The sequence below is a fragment of the Lepidochelys kempii genome, chromosome 2 (assembly GCF_965140285.1).
Source record: "Lepidochelys kempii isolate rLepKem1 chromosome 2, rLepKem1.hap1, whole genome shotgun sequence".
NCBI classification, from domain to species: Eukaryota; Metazoa; Chordata; order Testudines; family Cheloniidae; genus Lepidochelys; species Lepidochelys kempii.
In genome coordinates, this window is record NC_136381.1 from 257,014,207 (window position 1) to 257,030,299 (window position 16,093).

General features: G+C 40.9%; 1 protein-coding gene across 5 annotated transcripts in view; it reads right to left on the minus strand.

Moving 5' to 3' along the window:
• Window positions 1-16,093, minus strand: part of LOC140907820 (sodium channel protein type 5 subunit alpha) — a 268,854-nt gene that overhangs the window by 175,068 nt on the left and 77,693 nt on the right. For 3 of the 5 annotated variants that reach the window (XM_073334664.2, XM_073334662.2, XM_073334665.2), the window contains exons 8-11: window positions 10,560-10,701; window positions 8,481-8,678; window positions 3,770-3,952; window positions 969-1,370 (exon numbers count right to left, since the gene is read on the minus strand). In XM_073334664.2, the coding sequence (XP_073190765.2) occupies window positions 969-1,370; window positions 3,770-3,952; window positions 8,481-8,678; window positions 10,560-10,701 (925 nt within the window). Of the gene's footprint in view, window positions 1-968; window positions 1,371-3,769; window positions 3,953-8,480; window positions 8,679-10,559; window positions 10,702-16,093 lie in introns of those variants that run through there. The other 2 variants (XM_073334667.2, XM_073334666.2) reach the window with 2 other exon arrangements.

Sequence of the window (16,093 nt, forward strand, 5' to 3'; positions counted from 1 at the left end):
GTGCAGGATCATCTCAAATCCAAAGCTGGAAATGGAAGAAGCTGCACAGCTCCAGGGAAAAAGCTACCCACGCATCTCACTTGCTGATAATCTGACAATAAATCCAGAGTGGACCTGGGCATTGACAAGGTTATGCAGGTCAGCTTGTCCACACTGCACCTGCCTCTTATACTTGGCATTTATCAATGGCAACTGATGTTTTGCCAAGTTATGCTGCACAATGAGGCCCTAAAAGCACTATCCTTGTTATTTTTATTTTTTTAAATAATGTGGCTCTTTCGAGAGGAAAGCCAATTATTTTTATTATGTTGCTCCACCTCAGTGCTCTGTGACAAAGACACAGTCAAAACCCAGTTAATCATCTGCTGTTCTAATTTGAGATTTGTTTAAACTGGATGCTAAAGTCTCCCTGGGAGCTACCTGGGATCTATAAGCAATTCTCTCCCCCAAACAGTTATAGAGTAGCCAATGGCTAGATGTATTAAGGTAGGAACCTATAGGAGTAGAGGGACGTATGTGTGTGTGGAAATCACTGGATGGAATGGAATACACATAGGAGTATTTTTAAAATACTGGTTTTGGCCACCAGACAATGCCTGAGGTGGAATGGCAGAAGGAACCCATCAGACACCTACCACATGAAGAATGGGATGGGGAGATTTCGTTTTTCATTAATATCCACATTTTTGAGCAAAAAAATCCAGATCAAAACCAAAATACAAATATTAGCCTCCACACAGAATGCCCTGAGTAAATTCCATCCACTGGGCATGGTCTTCTCTGAGGCTGCACAGGGTGCAAATCAATGTGGGATTTGGCCCATGGTTTTCACATAGTTTATATGTGGGGCAGGGGGAGGGGGTAGGTTGGTGATTGTTTGAGGTTGTTTACAGATATCATAGCAAATGTCAATAACATTGGTAAAAGAAACAAGAATGTAAACCATACAAAAACCATACTGTACTCACCACGTCGCCTGTCCCAGGGTTTTCCATAATAACTGGGGGCAGAAGTAACCCTGAAGGAGACGTTGCGTCTGGGTTGTGTGTCCCAGTGCCCCCTCCTATCAAGGAAACCACACCATTGCAATCCACTGAGATGTTCCTCTTGCCATTCTGCATGTAGTTTGGAGTAGCAGGGTGAGAGCTATGGCTTGCTTGACTTTGCATGCTTGAACGTCTCCCAGTCCTTGGAATTAAGAGTGAGCCACGCTGGCTTTCATTTTCCCCGGCAGTGCTGATCTCATCGTCGGCAAAATCTGTTTCGGATCCAATGTCTCTGCCACGGAATCGGAAACTGAATATACTTCCATGGCTGGCTCTGCGCTTCACTGAGTTTGCATTTGGACCATAGCTAATGTCAAGGAGAGTCTGGAAGCCCCCAGAAAGGAAAAAGGGGAAAAGAAGTAACATTTTGCAACACATTTTTGGGAGTGATGAAGGTTTTGAGTTCCTCCATCTACTGCAGGAGATCAGTAAGTCCCATTTTAAAGTGCCTCAGATAAGGATTTACTTTAGATGTATTAATCTCAATATAGTTTTGAGATTTAATAACCATTCCTAGCCATGAGGTATTTGTTTAATACCTGGCTGTTAAAGATGTACTGAAATGTAAAGGGCCAAGGCTGTGTCCACTTAGTAGCATAACACTGTCTTTGCTCCTGCTCCCCCTCCATGTGATTAGAGTGAAAGGACCTGGGGGAGGGAGATGAGAAGTATAAGAGTGGTGTGGATTGGTGAATCCAGCCCCAGCTGAAGGTATCACAATACATCTTCACAGGTGGCTAAGGAACAAACTTTGAAGTGAGAGAGCAAGAGATAAAGAAACATGGGAAGAAATGAATCGTAGGGAGAATGAGAAGAAGAGGAGGATGAAAAAGAGAAAAAGAAGCAGAGTGTGAAGAGAAGACATGGTGGATTCTGGAATAGTTATCCCAATGTAAGTGTATCGCTGTCTCTTTCAAGGGGCAGATCATCTAACTACAAGGCAATAACCCATGTACTTAAACAGTGGCTCTTTTGATGATACACTGAATCAGCTAAAGAGAGACTACAAACCTGAGAAATCATCAGCAGTGATTAAGCCCAACATTGAACAACCTTTAAAAAAAAACCCTAAAAAGGAACACTGCCTTACTGAAAATAGTGTTTGGAAATGCATACAAACTTAGAGCCTGTCCCTCTTCTCTCCTATCTGTAAAGTGGGAATGAATTAAGAGAGAATATTTGGTGGGGAAATATAGGTTGTTTTTTTTAACCTTTGTGGCCTGTGTACTTATTACTTCCATCTGAACTTTTTTCATGGTCCAAATCTTTATTAATAGGGATCAAAATTTTTCAGTATCTACCATCTCAGTCAAACTTTCTGGGCCTGATTCTGATCTCACACAAGATATACACCATTGACTCCAGTGGAATTATTCCTGATTTACACTGGTGTAAGTAAGAATTATAAAAATTCAGGCCCACTGTATAGAAAGACCCCTCATTTTGACTGAGACCATTTACTAAAAGGTCAAAAATCCATATCTGGGTTTCCACAATACAGTCATTGAAACTGATTCTCGATGGCAGTGTGCTTACAGCAACTCAGATTTCATTTGAATGATGATGATTCAGACTTATTCCCTCAAACCATTACACACACAGCCTTACAAAGATGATTTACTATAAGCCTTGAAATGTTACTTCCATGTTCCTCATACATATGACATCCAGGGGTGAAAAATGAAACAAGAAATATAACCTAAGAAACATATTGACAAGTATGCAGCTCCGGTTCATTCTGGTATTTGGTATCTTGAAACCCACTCAGAATGAATCAAAACAGCAATTCTAGCATTAACAATGGTATAATTAGTAATGCAACCCACTCAACTAATTAAACAATATCAAGAAAACCTCTCAGGATAAAAAACCCTAATGTGTCATGTATAAATGTTGTGAGTTGGGGAGTCATTCATTTGTCACATTTACTTACATCACTTTCACATTTTCTATGCACTTTTTATGGTTGCCAAATGTCCCTAAATTTACTGACAATAAAGTATTGAAAGACTTAGCCCATTACATGGCTATTCAAAAACAACAAATAAACTGCTTTAAACTTTGCCCCCTATTAAGCACAGACAAATGTTAATATCTGAAACTGTCATCAGTATCTCCAATATCAGCAGATTCACATTCACACATATCAATTATATTAACAAAATAACTTTAACAATAGGCTTACCCATATTCTTTTTTTCCCCTACAGTATAAAGTGAAAACAATTCCAGAAAACTTGTACTGAAAGGTGATTGGCAAAAGATTAAAAAGCAAAGAAAACTTTTCAAGTGTCCACTGTACATCATTAAAAAGCAAAAAAGGCACTAGCCCATTAGTAGGGAAATGGTTGCCATAACTAGACATGGCTTTTGTTGGGTTATGCCATAACCAATTTACAATAAACATGTTATCATGAAAATAAATGAGACTGGGGATATTTTTAAATGTTTTAAAAAACAAACAATAACAAAAGTGACAAAAATGCTTCAGTGGGCATTTAAAAAGATGACTTTGAAATTTGAGTAGATAAGTTTCTCTCCACAATTATAACATATAGAATTTCTGCAAGCTAGTCACGATGCTCAGTGTTTGATCCTTGTTTACTATTAAAGGGTTTGTTTTTTGTTTTGTTTTTAATTACAGTACTACCATTCAGAGCCCTGATTATTCACCAAGGTACGGAGTGAAGTAAATTGTCATTGACATTTCAGATAATGACTTACCATTCTTCGCTGACCACCATCATACTCAGATTTGGGAACCTTTTGGTCTTCCCCATAATCTTCTACCCCCAAGGACTTCTTTTTCATTCTCCTATTTCTTCTCTCTTTGGCATTTTTGGATGCTAAAGGTGACATTTCAAATGAGCTAAGTGACATTGAATCAATTCCTCTAGCAGCCAGTGCCTAAAAAAATGAACATAGCAAATATACCATTTGCAAGTTTAGGATGTCAGTAAGTAATAATGATTATTCTTTTTGGCAATTAGTTTTCATTGATAAGTGTCAGCTCACGGTGAAGGTTAGAATTAATAAAAAGGGATAGGTTACAATATTTAACTAACTATAAGAATACCCCATTTGACTTACCATGGTCTTAAAAAAATTCTATCAGCTCCGTCATTTTACCACTGCAATAATCTAACATCTCCACTTATCCACTTGATGACTCACCAGCAACACATTCAGGATACTAAGTTTCCATAAAATAATGTTGTTTCCGGAAGTACTCAAGAGCGAGATTCTTATATATTTTAACAACTAGTGTTCCAGTGTGGACAGACAGCACAATGTGAGTCATATGTATGCCTTCCATTCAGAATAAACTAGGCCAGTGGAATTTTAGGCCCAGTGCCCCTTTAATCAAAAAGGTTGAATAGGAGTGGAGCCCAGCTGGCTGCCATTGGGCTGTGCATTGCAAGATCTCTGTATTCTTCACAGGATGATACTAATAACGCTAGGTACTTCGGCTGACACATTTTTAGAAATGAAATCTTATCCCAAGCAGTGACAGCACCAGCTCTGATCAGGGATCTGAGGCGACAAATGCAAACGACGGTTGTAAAAGAAGATAAGACAGACTTTTCAACTCCACATGCTTCTGCTTCATGTTCTCCACGTCAGCTATCTTATGGAATCACTGCACAAAAATTCTGATAACAGGAGAGCTGCTAGAAACCCAGCTGCAGCTCAATTCAAAAAAGCCTACCAGCACAAATCAATGGTCTTGAAAAGTCAGTGGAAAGCCAGGAAAGAAAAATCAAAATATTAGAAAAGAAGCTGCAGTCCCATAATGAAGCATTTGATGAGAGTTGGGGATTCTCTCAGGCAAGAACAGGGAGTTTTGCACCTCCAAAGAGGCTAATGGAAACTTGGTAAAAATCAGACTTGAGCAAAACAAATAAGATTAATTTTGGGGGTGCCAACCAATTGGAAAGAGCCACACCCATTGATTATCTACTAAGCATGACCCTCATATGCAGGTTCCTTGCCAAAATACAGAAGGTATCAGATAATCACTGAACAATGCTACAGTTTCCCAGATATATTGGAACCTAATGAATCTTCATTGTTATTTTCTGTAAGCCACCAGACTCAAACAAGCAATCACCCATAAGAAACAGAATATCCCCCCACTCCCACAGACATCAGTCAAAGTAATGCAGCAAGTTAACAGCTGTAAAAAGAATCAGTCATGTATTTTAAGGAGTGGAGGCAGCTCTATTATCCTCCATCAAACAGATTACAACACAACAGCAAAACTTAACTCTTTTGGGATACATCTTCCATGAACAAACTGCTTAGAGCGGAGAAGAGGGAGGTTTCAGACGCTTTTCTGGGGCATTGTTCTCAGATACATTGTGTTTCTAAAGAAGTGTTCTGTGTAGCTTGAAAGCTTGTCTCTTTAACCAACAGAAGTTGGTCCAATAAAAGATATTACCTTCCCCACCTTGCCTATTTGAGTCAACTGATTTAATTGGTATGTTGAGGTGTTTTCCCTCTCAAAGACTCAATGACTCTTTTGGACTTAGCTTCAGCCTTAGGAATGTGTTGGACCAATTGTATAAGATGACTGATCAGCCCCAAGCAGGCCTTTCAATTAGAGCTGCGTTCTCTTTGTATCATGTAGCGTAAGTGCCATTCTGAACAGTTTAAATTCTCCTTTCTGCTTGCCATAACATTTTCTTTACCTCCAAAAATGGTGCTATTAAGGTTGCCCTACTCTTCCCAGTATACTTTTTTTCAGTTGCTTGTAACTTTGCCAAATTTTAACTGTTTGGGCTGAAATTTTACATGCTTCCCTCAGGCTGAATTTTGTTTTTAGAAAGTTTCAGCCAAAATGATGAAGCTGTTTCTGAGAATGACGCTAAGAAAAAAAATACATTGTTTTGCCCATGATAAGTAATTCTGGTGACCTTTCCTTTAAGAAGCTCTAGTGTCCCTATGCTTTGAAGGGCGGATTTGAAATTTGAGAAGGGGCCATCCTTTGCATCAGAGATGTGCCTTTTGCTGTTCTGTGAAAATCTGCCTGAATTTGGATAAGTTATAAGCCTTTGAAAAAAATCACAGTTTTCACATGCTCAGTAGACACTTGCTAGAGCTCAGCAATTCAAATCCCTAAAGAATTTGTCTGCACTGGGCCTGTTCCAGCCTGGGGGATGAGCAGGATTTTCCCTGCATTTGCAGCTCTGGGTTATGGTGGGCTAGGGTGAGACACCAGAACTGAGAGCAGGGAGCCTGTCTCTCCTGTGTTCTCAGTGATCCCTCTGCTGGGCATAAGCAGTGTGGAGGAGGAAGCTGCCTGATTCAAATGCAGAGGAAAAAATAAAGACAGACAGACCTGTGGGGTAGGAGAGTAGAGACAAAGTTTGGTTGGGGGAAGGCTAGCAGGTGGGGAGGAATGGGAGAGACTGGGTCTGCATGGATCTGGACAATGGGAGTCAGGGGCCAGAGACTAGAACTGGAAGCCAGGGGATGAAGACTGAGACTAGCTGGACAAGGAGACTGGGCCTGGGAGCTGGGGAGCGAAATGAAGGGAGGACTGGGAGCCAGTGGGTGTGGGGGGAGACTGAGATTGGATGAGGCTCTGAGTGGAGACAGGGGCTGATTGGGCAAGGAGAGTGGTGCTGGGAATGAGTGGAGCAGGGAACGAGTTGGGGAGTGGGGAGTAGATGTGACCAGGAGCCCAAGTTAAATCAAGTTCCATTTCATGGTGTGGAAAGTTTAATCTCAGGAAGTGCCTGTTTAAGTGTCTGTAACATAAGATTTTATCTGTACAGGGAGTCCTTGGACTTACGACACAATTCATTCCTCGCAATGCGTTGTAAATTGAAACGTTATAGGTCGAAACCACTTTTCCCATAGGAATCAATGGTATGAAGGTGGGATTGGATCCTGAACCAAAGCTTGATATGCTATTTTCACCACAATAACCGAGATTTTTGTACTAAATGAATTATAGATATCTAATGTTGCAACATCAATGTATTTACTGTGCACTGTATTTTGTAAACAGCATTCAAATAAACATATAAACTCATAGGAGCCGATAGAAATTTGAAATTAGTGGGTGCTCTGCACCCATTGGCAGCTCCCCGCCCTCCCACCCCAGCTCCCCTCCGCCTCCTCCCCTGAGCACGCTGCATCCTCGCTTCTTCCCCTAGCTCCCAGTGCTTGCCGCCACAAAACAGCTGTTTTGGGGCAGCAAGCGCTGGGAGGGAAGGGGAGGAGGGGGAACGCGGCACGCTGGGGGAAGAGGTGGGGCCAGGGCAGGGATTTGGGGAAGGAGTCCAATAGGGGCAGGGAGGGGGTGGAGTTGGGGCAGGGACTTTGGGGAAGGGGTTGGAATGGAGGCAGGGCAGGGGCGGGAGGAGGCGGGGTGGGGGTGGAGTCAGGGTGGGGCCAAGGGCGAGGGGCGGGGTTGAGCATCCACCAGCGCTGGGAAAAGTTGGAGCCTATGGACAAACTCACATATGCTGTTCAGAATGCTGGCAACACAGGCTCAGAAAGCCAGGGAGAACGGCACACATGCTGAGCCTCAGAAAATCACATTTCAAGCTTTCTGATTGGCTGAGCCCAGGGCTGTGAGCCAATCAAAAACAAGTAGCAACCCTACGCGACAACAAGCTATCCTGCTGCCTCAAAGCCAATCAGAAGTGACCCCTTCCAGCTCCATACCAGTATATCGCAACCAGGAAGTGATTTCAAGCGAACTTTATGCAAACCGAGCATCGTAAAGGCGAAACAAGCGTCATAAGGGTGAAACGGGCAGTCAATTGAAAAGCATCGTAAGTGGCGTCTGATGTAAGTCGGGCGTCGTTAAGTCCAAGAACCCCCTGTATAGGCCCAAAATTTTAAATATTTTAAACAGGTGACTCTACATATTCTCTCATTTGTCAAACAATAGGATATTAATAGTGGTTTGAAACTGTAAGATTAATAAAGCAAATGAGAAAAGAATGTTGGTTAACATGTACAGAAGAGAAATGTGGCTACTTTAGTCCAGTTCTACACACAGGTTTTGTTCCCATGTAACTACTGCAGTTAGGGGCATGATGTTTACCAAAGTAGATGTACTGGTACAATCGCTAGTATGGACATAGATAGACCAGTATAAAAATGCCTTATATACCATACCAATATCACTGTGTAGATGTTGTCGGGCAGGTGGAGGGTGTGGGGAAGTTGCACCATTTTAACTACACTGGTAGAAGCAAAGCAGTACAGCTTTTGGGTGTAGGAAAGCCCTTACTGGTCACAACATTACCATTATATTTGTTCTAGAAAAGATTGTAATCCCTCTGAATAAGACAATAACCAGCAACTCATTTTCAATAGAGCCCTTATTTCATTGGTCTTATATGTTTAGAATAAAGACTTAGTGTTGCTGTATTGCATGCTCAGGCTAAGACTAACCAAAGAATAGTTTACAGACCTCCTGCTCTTTCTTTAATATTTCCATGGCTTCTCGAAACTTCCTTTCCTTTGCCTCTGTTTCAGCAATAGTGGCTTGGTTCTGCTCTTCATAAGCCATGGCCACTACAGCCAGAATCAAGTTGATCAGATAAAATGAGCCCAGAAAGATGACCAGCATAAAAAAGAGCATGTAGATCTTCCCAGCAGATCTCAGAGTCTGCAACCACAAAAATAAAGAGTCCAATGCATACTTAAGTTTAAGGTTTCCACAATGTTTTAAAAGACTTATATTTACTTTTAATTAAATTAGATTTTTGCTAACAGCCTGAACAGAAACCTGTTCAATATAAAAATAATCACATCATAGGAAGTTACACTCTCATCATGAAATTGCCATAATTTAATCAGGTGATCATTGTGTCATGCAGCAAGATGTATTTTTAAAATGAGTGTTTTTCTCATGATTATTGTGTCTGAGTTTGTTTGATAACAGATAAATTTATAAGCAATTGCGGAGAAAGCATTCTTCACCTAAAATGTCAGCACACTGATTTCCTTTGAATACAGACCTTCAGAAACTTGCCACCTGACTATAAATTGTGTGTGCTAATATAGAACTTGCCCTCAGACAGTGGTGCATTTAATAATTTTATTAAGATGATGTTAAAATAAAAAGAAAACAGTATAGAGTTTAAGCGTAGAAGTTTCTGGTTATCAGGGAATAAGGTACAGATTATCACTAAATGCTAATTGTTCAGCCTTCCTATTTACAGTCGCAACTTGAACCTTCCAAATCTGTACCTGCAATTTTGCACCCATTAAATGAATTACAGTTATTAAATTTGCTTCTATTTCAATGCGTTACCAGTTTTCATGAGATAAAAATAAATTGTGTAGATGGTGGCACAGGAAACTGGAGTCCTCAGTTTATTTGAAGAACTGTATAGCATGGTCTATGGCAGTACAGCCTTCCCTGATTTCCATACCAAAGTGCTTCAGTCTTGACATGGAGAACCAAATTTTCAGTGGGCAGAAGCCCATTTGCACACACAACCATGTGCATGCAATTTTGTGCCTAATTTCTGCATGCAGTTCCTGAGACTTGCACATTCAATTACAGCAAATGCATGCAAGAATGAATATTTAGTTGACCTGTTCACTTGCACACACAGTTACTACAACTGTGCATGAAAGGTACAAGTTATTTCTCAGACAATTTTTGCACATGAACCTCAGGGCCTCCTTGATGGAAAATTTGCTCTGGGGAGAATACTTCTAGGTGTGTGGGTACAATTTAGTCTCCTTCTCCATTTAATTCTTGGTTTCAGAGTAGCAGCCGTCTTAGTCTGTATTCCCAAACAGAAAAGGAGGACTTGTGGCACCTTAGAGACTAACCAATTTATTTGAACAAATTTGTTCAAATAAATTGGTTAGTCTCTAAGGTGCCACAAGTCCTCCTTTTCTTTTTATTTAATTCTTGGTCACTGCTGCAACTGTCAAGAAGCATGCCAAGGGAAGTGATGGTTTTTGTAAGGTGGAAACCATTCTCCTTTGAGCGGGACTGGGATCACCAACTCCTTTTACACCAGCCACCAAACAGTCATTACATGGTGACATCTTTCAGATTCAAACAAGTTACCCAACGAGAGTTTCTTTCTCCCATTTACCAGCCCTCCTTAGCCATCCACTGACATAATCATCTCCTAAAAATTCATTGCAGCAACTGATGGCTCCTGACTAGGATGTACACAGGATAGTCATTCATTCTGTGTCTAACCACCATCAGTTTTCTCCTAACTTCAGTTACTGACTTTGGACTTGTCTACACAGTGAGTCAGTGCATAGCAAGCCAGGGAATGAATCAACAGCACACTAGCTTGCCACTCACTAATTTGCTGTGTAGCCCTTGCGCACTAAAAGTTCTGTAGCACAGTTCAACATGCTCCTGTTTCACACAGCGAGATAGGGCGCATCAAGCTAGTCTGCTATTGATTCACACCCTGACTTGCCACACACTAACTCGCTATGTAGACAGACCAATATATCATTGTAAGTGGATGACTGATTTATTTCATGGTTTAACGAGAATATCTGATACCTGTTGATACAGACGCTCCCAGTAATCCTGTGTCATCAGGCGGAACAAAGAGAGAAAGGCCCAGCCAAAAGTATCAAAGCTTGTATAGCCATGATCAGGATTTTCACCAGCCTTTAGGCATCTATATCCCGTTGGACACGTGCTACAAATAATAATAGAAAATAAAGCTAATTACAGGAGGCTTCAAGATGGAGGAACTGATTTTCCTACAGATGACACTGGCTGCTTTCAGTTGAAAGTCACAGCCATAGAAACATACAGGCGAGCTGTTCCATCTCATGTGAAAGTTCAGGTTACATATTACATTTAAGGTTGAATGCTTACAGTACGCAGAGAAGATCCACCCTAAAAAGGTGAATTGAGGATTGATAACCAGGTCACTAACTATAACAATAAATAAGGCTTCCCTTACCCCTTACAATTATCTCAAGAACTGCTGAGATGCTGGAACAGATCCTCAACTGGTGTAAAGTGACAAAGCTCCATTGAAACCACTGGATCTGTGCGGATTTATGATAGCGAAGGATCTGGCTCAATATTCTTATGTGACCTGAGCTGTCAACCCTTCAGCCTGACCTTCTACTCTCTCTCTGGGACCAGTGAACCTTTAATCAAAGCGCCCAGCCCTTCAGTACACTCACCAGAGGAGCCTGGGATTTCACATCCACACCAAGAAAATCCTTACCTAAACTGCTGCAATGACTTTTCTGCTTCTCTCAGGAAAGCTTCTAGTCTGTGCATCTTGCAAATTCCCTTATTACATGGCATGCCGCAAGCAAAACATTCTCTCATTACATTTCACGACTCCTTACAATTTTTTTCCCCTAAAACACGATGCCATACACAGAAACAAAGTATATTAATTACAACTAACTCTACCAGTTACTAAAGCAACCATGTCAATAGCAATTTGGTAAGGGTACCAGATCCATCTAACAGGCAGGAAAAGAGGAACTCAGCAGAACGTGCATGCCTTTTTTTACACAGTTGTTCCAGCAGCTATCTGCTTATGCACTGGATAGGTAAGAGCCTAGTAAGGGTCTTAGAGCTCTGTAAAAGCTCTGGCTGACATGGTTAGAAATGGCTACAACAATGTGGCTTTGTGAAGGCATTTTAATGACAAAGAATAATTTCCAAGCAGTGATTTTGAACAGAGCAACATGCTGCACATTGGGGATGGTGAATTTGAACCTCTACTTGTGAAAAAGAAGAATCAAATTTCTCTAACTTGTCTATAGTCAGGGCTATTAATCAGAAATATCCCGTCAGCTGATCCTGTAAAACACTTCTACACCAGTCATGTGGAGTGGCAAACACATCCAACAAGTATGACATGTCTTGTGACAGAATAATAAGAACCCTCTCACTCCATTACACAATAGGGTGTTTCAGGCACAATTGCTTTTTAGCACAATGTTTAGCAAAACAAAATAGAAATAGACACCAAACCAAAAAGCAGTAATAAATAAAAATAAAATAAAATAATAATTAATAATAAGCAAATCAAAGTAAATCTTTGAATTCAAGCCAAAATTAGAATAGATTCAAAGTCAGTCATGTGGTGAGACGGGGGTGGTGCGGGAGAAGTGTCACAGTACTGTTTCCTGAACAGAACAGCTATGTATATGGTATAGATCATATCTTTATACTACAAGGTAGCAATGTGATCTTGGGGTTGAGATAATTCTTCAGTGCATTTTCAGTGGTTTTGAAGTTTTCCAGTGCCAGACACCAATATTATGAATTCAACAACACTTTCAGAAGCTTAATCTAAGATCATTAGTCAAGTGCAAGGTTTTAAATAAATCTGCTTTGAAAGAAAGAAAGAAAGAAATATTGAAGCTTTGCAAGATGCATCCATATCTATCACTGCATGGGACTTTAGATGAAGGTAGAAACCCTCCATCCTATAGTTTACATTTTATTAACTGTGCAAATGAAAATATAATCTGATTTTGTGTGCTTCAGTGGAGCCCTGCTGATTTACACCCTCTGAAGATCTAGTCCATATTGACTATGCTACATGAAAAAAGCAGAGACATTTTCAATTCTTTTGCTCCCAGTCTAAGAAAAGAATCTCCTTCTTGAGCTTTCCTACTTTGGTTCACTTTGTTGAGAGCCACAACTCCTGTATTACTTTGATTTTATCATTACAGGCTTGGTGAAGAGGAAAAGGAATAAAAATCAAGCTGTTCTCTTTTCTAAAATCTATGTGTTTACTCTGAATTTGTGGTCTGACCATTTCCCCTGTGCAACATGAACTTCCAAGTAAGTCCCCTATCCCAACAGGATGGCACGTATTGTCACCAGGTGCTAGATATTAATTAGATTTTTGTCTTTCACCTGATACTGCAGACACCTAACAGTGTCCATGGTATGCTTAGGATATTTTTCCAGTGATTTGAGGAACCAATCTTCTTGACTCTAAAGAAACATTCATTTTGCCTACTTTGAGGCAGCATGGCCAGGCAGGCCATGAGAAGTTTTTGTAAGGCTCATTCCTTTTTTTAAGAAAAACTGACTAAACTTCGCTTGAGATTTTTTTTTTTTTTTGGTCCAAGCACAGAAAGGTTTTCCTCAGTTCTTCACTGAAAAACAATCCCAAGTGATCCCACTGGGTTGTTTCACTGTGCTCTTGTTTATTTTAATCACCTGAAGAGAGCAGGTGTTGCTGAAACATCTGAAGAGAGCTGTATGTGGCTTGAAGGATATCATGTTTCATTAGCCTTGCTCCAAATGAAGTCAATGGAAGTTTTGCCATTGAATGCAAGTTAGCAAGACCTTTGTCTCCAAATACAGCACAGATAAAGGATTTCTGGAATGCTTTCCCTCTGGAGACCCTCTTCAATCACTGTTATGAATAGGTGAAGGGCTGTGGCTAAAAAAGAGGAAAATATTGAGTTGTTGACCACTCACACCAAATCTCAGATAAGCCTCATAGCACCATGAGATTGGACTGCACTGCCACTAGAAGGTCCCCCTCAGATTCACTGCCACCATCACTGCCTAGGGTGACTTCTTTTTGAGTGTAAGGAAATTGGACCAGCTACTCATATGTACATGAAAAGGCTGTCTGTTTTCTCTTTTGAAAAGCACTAGGAATGGTGCGGTAACCCTTCCTAGTGCTGAAGGGAGCGACAGAAACCTGGTCTAATATCTTCTGTTTGTAATACAACACTAATTTGTGTATGTTTACTTATGCTTACAACTCCCTGCAATCTGGCAGTCTTCCCACTAACATAAGATGACCTGACAGGTATATCATAGATTGCTAATAAGAAAGAATCTTGTATGACCATGGAGTACATGTACAAAGTACGCTACCAGGGACTCAGCAGTGTTCGAACTTGAGGGACTTCTGTACTAAAAGCATGAGCCTCTATCACTTGAACTAAAGAACTCTATTAACCAATATCTGTAATAGCCTTTCATCCTCTTACACCAAAAGGACACAAAGACCTATACTTTCCTAATATAGGTTACACTTGCAAGCACCTGAAATTCCCAGTGAGCTTACTGTAGAAAAACTCCCCCACAAAGAGTGGTGATCCATAGGCTGTGCATACAATTTAGAAACACTGCATGGAAAAGAAAAATTTTAGAAGTGGCTGTGTCCTATGAAGAAGCCATAAGGGATTTGTTAGCTGGAAGAAGAAAAGGAGTACTTGTGGCACCTTAGAGACTAACCAATTTATTTGAGCATAAGCTTTCGTGAGCTACAGCTCACTTCATCGGATGCATACCGTGGAAACTGCAGCAGACTTTATATATACACAGAGAATATGAAACAATACCTCCTCCCACCCCACTGTGCTGCTGGTAATAGCTTATCTAAAGTGATCATCAGGTTGGGCCATTTCCAGCACAAATCCAGGTTTTCTCACCCTCCACCCCCCCACACAAATTCACTCTCCTGCTGGTGATAGCCCATCCAAAGTGACAACTCTTTACACAATGTGCATGATAATCAAGGTGGGCCATTTCCTGCACAAATCCAGGTTCTCTCACCCCCTCACCCCTCTCCCAAAAACCACACACACAAACTCACTATCCTGCTGGTAATAGCTCATCCAAAGTGACCATTCTCCCTACAATGTGCATGATAATTAAGGTGGGCCATTTCCAGCACAAATCCAGGTTTTCTCACATCCCCCCCACCCCCATACACACACAAACTCACTCTCCTGCTGGTAATAGCTCATCCAAACTGACCACTCTCCAAGTTTAAATCCAAGTTAAACCAGAACATCTGGAGGGGGGGGGTAGGAAAAAACAAGAGGAAATAGGCTACCTTGCATAATGACTTAGCCACTCCCAGTCTCTATTTAAGCGTAAATTAATAGTATCCAATTTGCAAATGAATTCCAATTCAGCAGTTTCTCGCTGGAGTCTGGATTTGAAGTTTTTTTGTTTTAAGATAGCAACCTTCATGTCTGTGATTGCGTGACCAGAGAGATTGAAGTGTTCTCTGACTGGTTTATGAATGTTATAATTCTTGACATCTGATTTGTGTCCATTTATTCTTTTACGTAGAGACTGTCCAGTTTGACCAATGTACATGGCAGAGGGGCATTGCTGGCACATGATGGCATATATCACATTGGTGGATGTGCAGGTGAACGAGCCTCTGATAGTGTGGCTGATGTTATTAGGCCCTGTGATGGTGTCCCCTGAATAGATATGTGGGCACAATTGGCAACGGGCTTTGTTGCAAGGATAAGTTCCTGGGTTAGTGGTTCTGTTGTGTGGTATGTGGTTGTTGGTGAGTATTTGCTTCAGGTTGCGGGGCTGTCTGTAGGCAAGGACTGGAAGGGCTCCCATTTAGCTGGAAGGGCTCCCATTTACGATTATTCTTTGGGAACCATCCCTATTCCCTCTGAGGTGCTTTTTTTTTTTTTAAAGGAATCTCAGGATTTTACTTAGGATGTTAAAGTCTTCCCCTTTGGATTTTGTAGCAGACTCTTTAGGCTCTACAGCTCCAGGAGAAAGCGTCTGACAGGATTTCACTCAGACTGGCAACCACAAGAAGCTACATTAATATAACATCCTTCACAGGGTGCTGTACAATTAATCACAATGCAATTACAGTGTCATCGATTAAGAACAGTTAAAAGCACCAATCTACCCATCCATCCATCAGGCCATAATCACCATAGTTTGCTGGCACCAGTACAGAAAATTAAAGGACCTAAGACTAAGCCTCTTTTTAAATAATGACACAGATTGGGCAGTCTAGGTAGTAATAGCTAAGGAACATAATTACAAAATGCTCTGGCTCAAGTCTTTAATCTGGACAAACACAGTAACCTGCTGATCCATGCTGTAATGAACTACTTGGGCTCTATAGTGAAAGAAGATTGGTGAACTACTGTGTGTTGGATCACAGCATTTCAGAGCCTGAAAATATACACAGTGATAGCCATATGGTACCAGGAGGTAGCAACTCACAGCTGTTAATGTTGTCACCCCCCGAAGTCTCTAAACATAAGAGGGGCTGTGCAGAGGTCTGTACTCTCAATTGTCCTAGGTAGCAA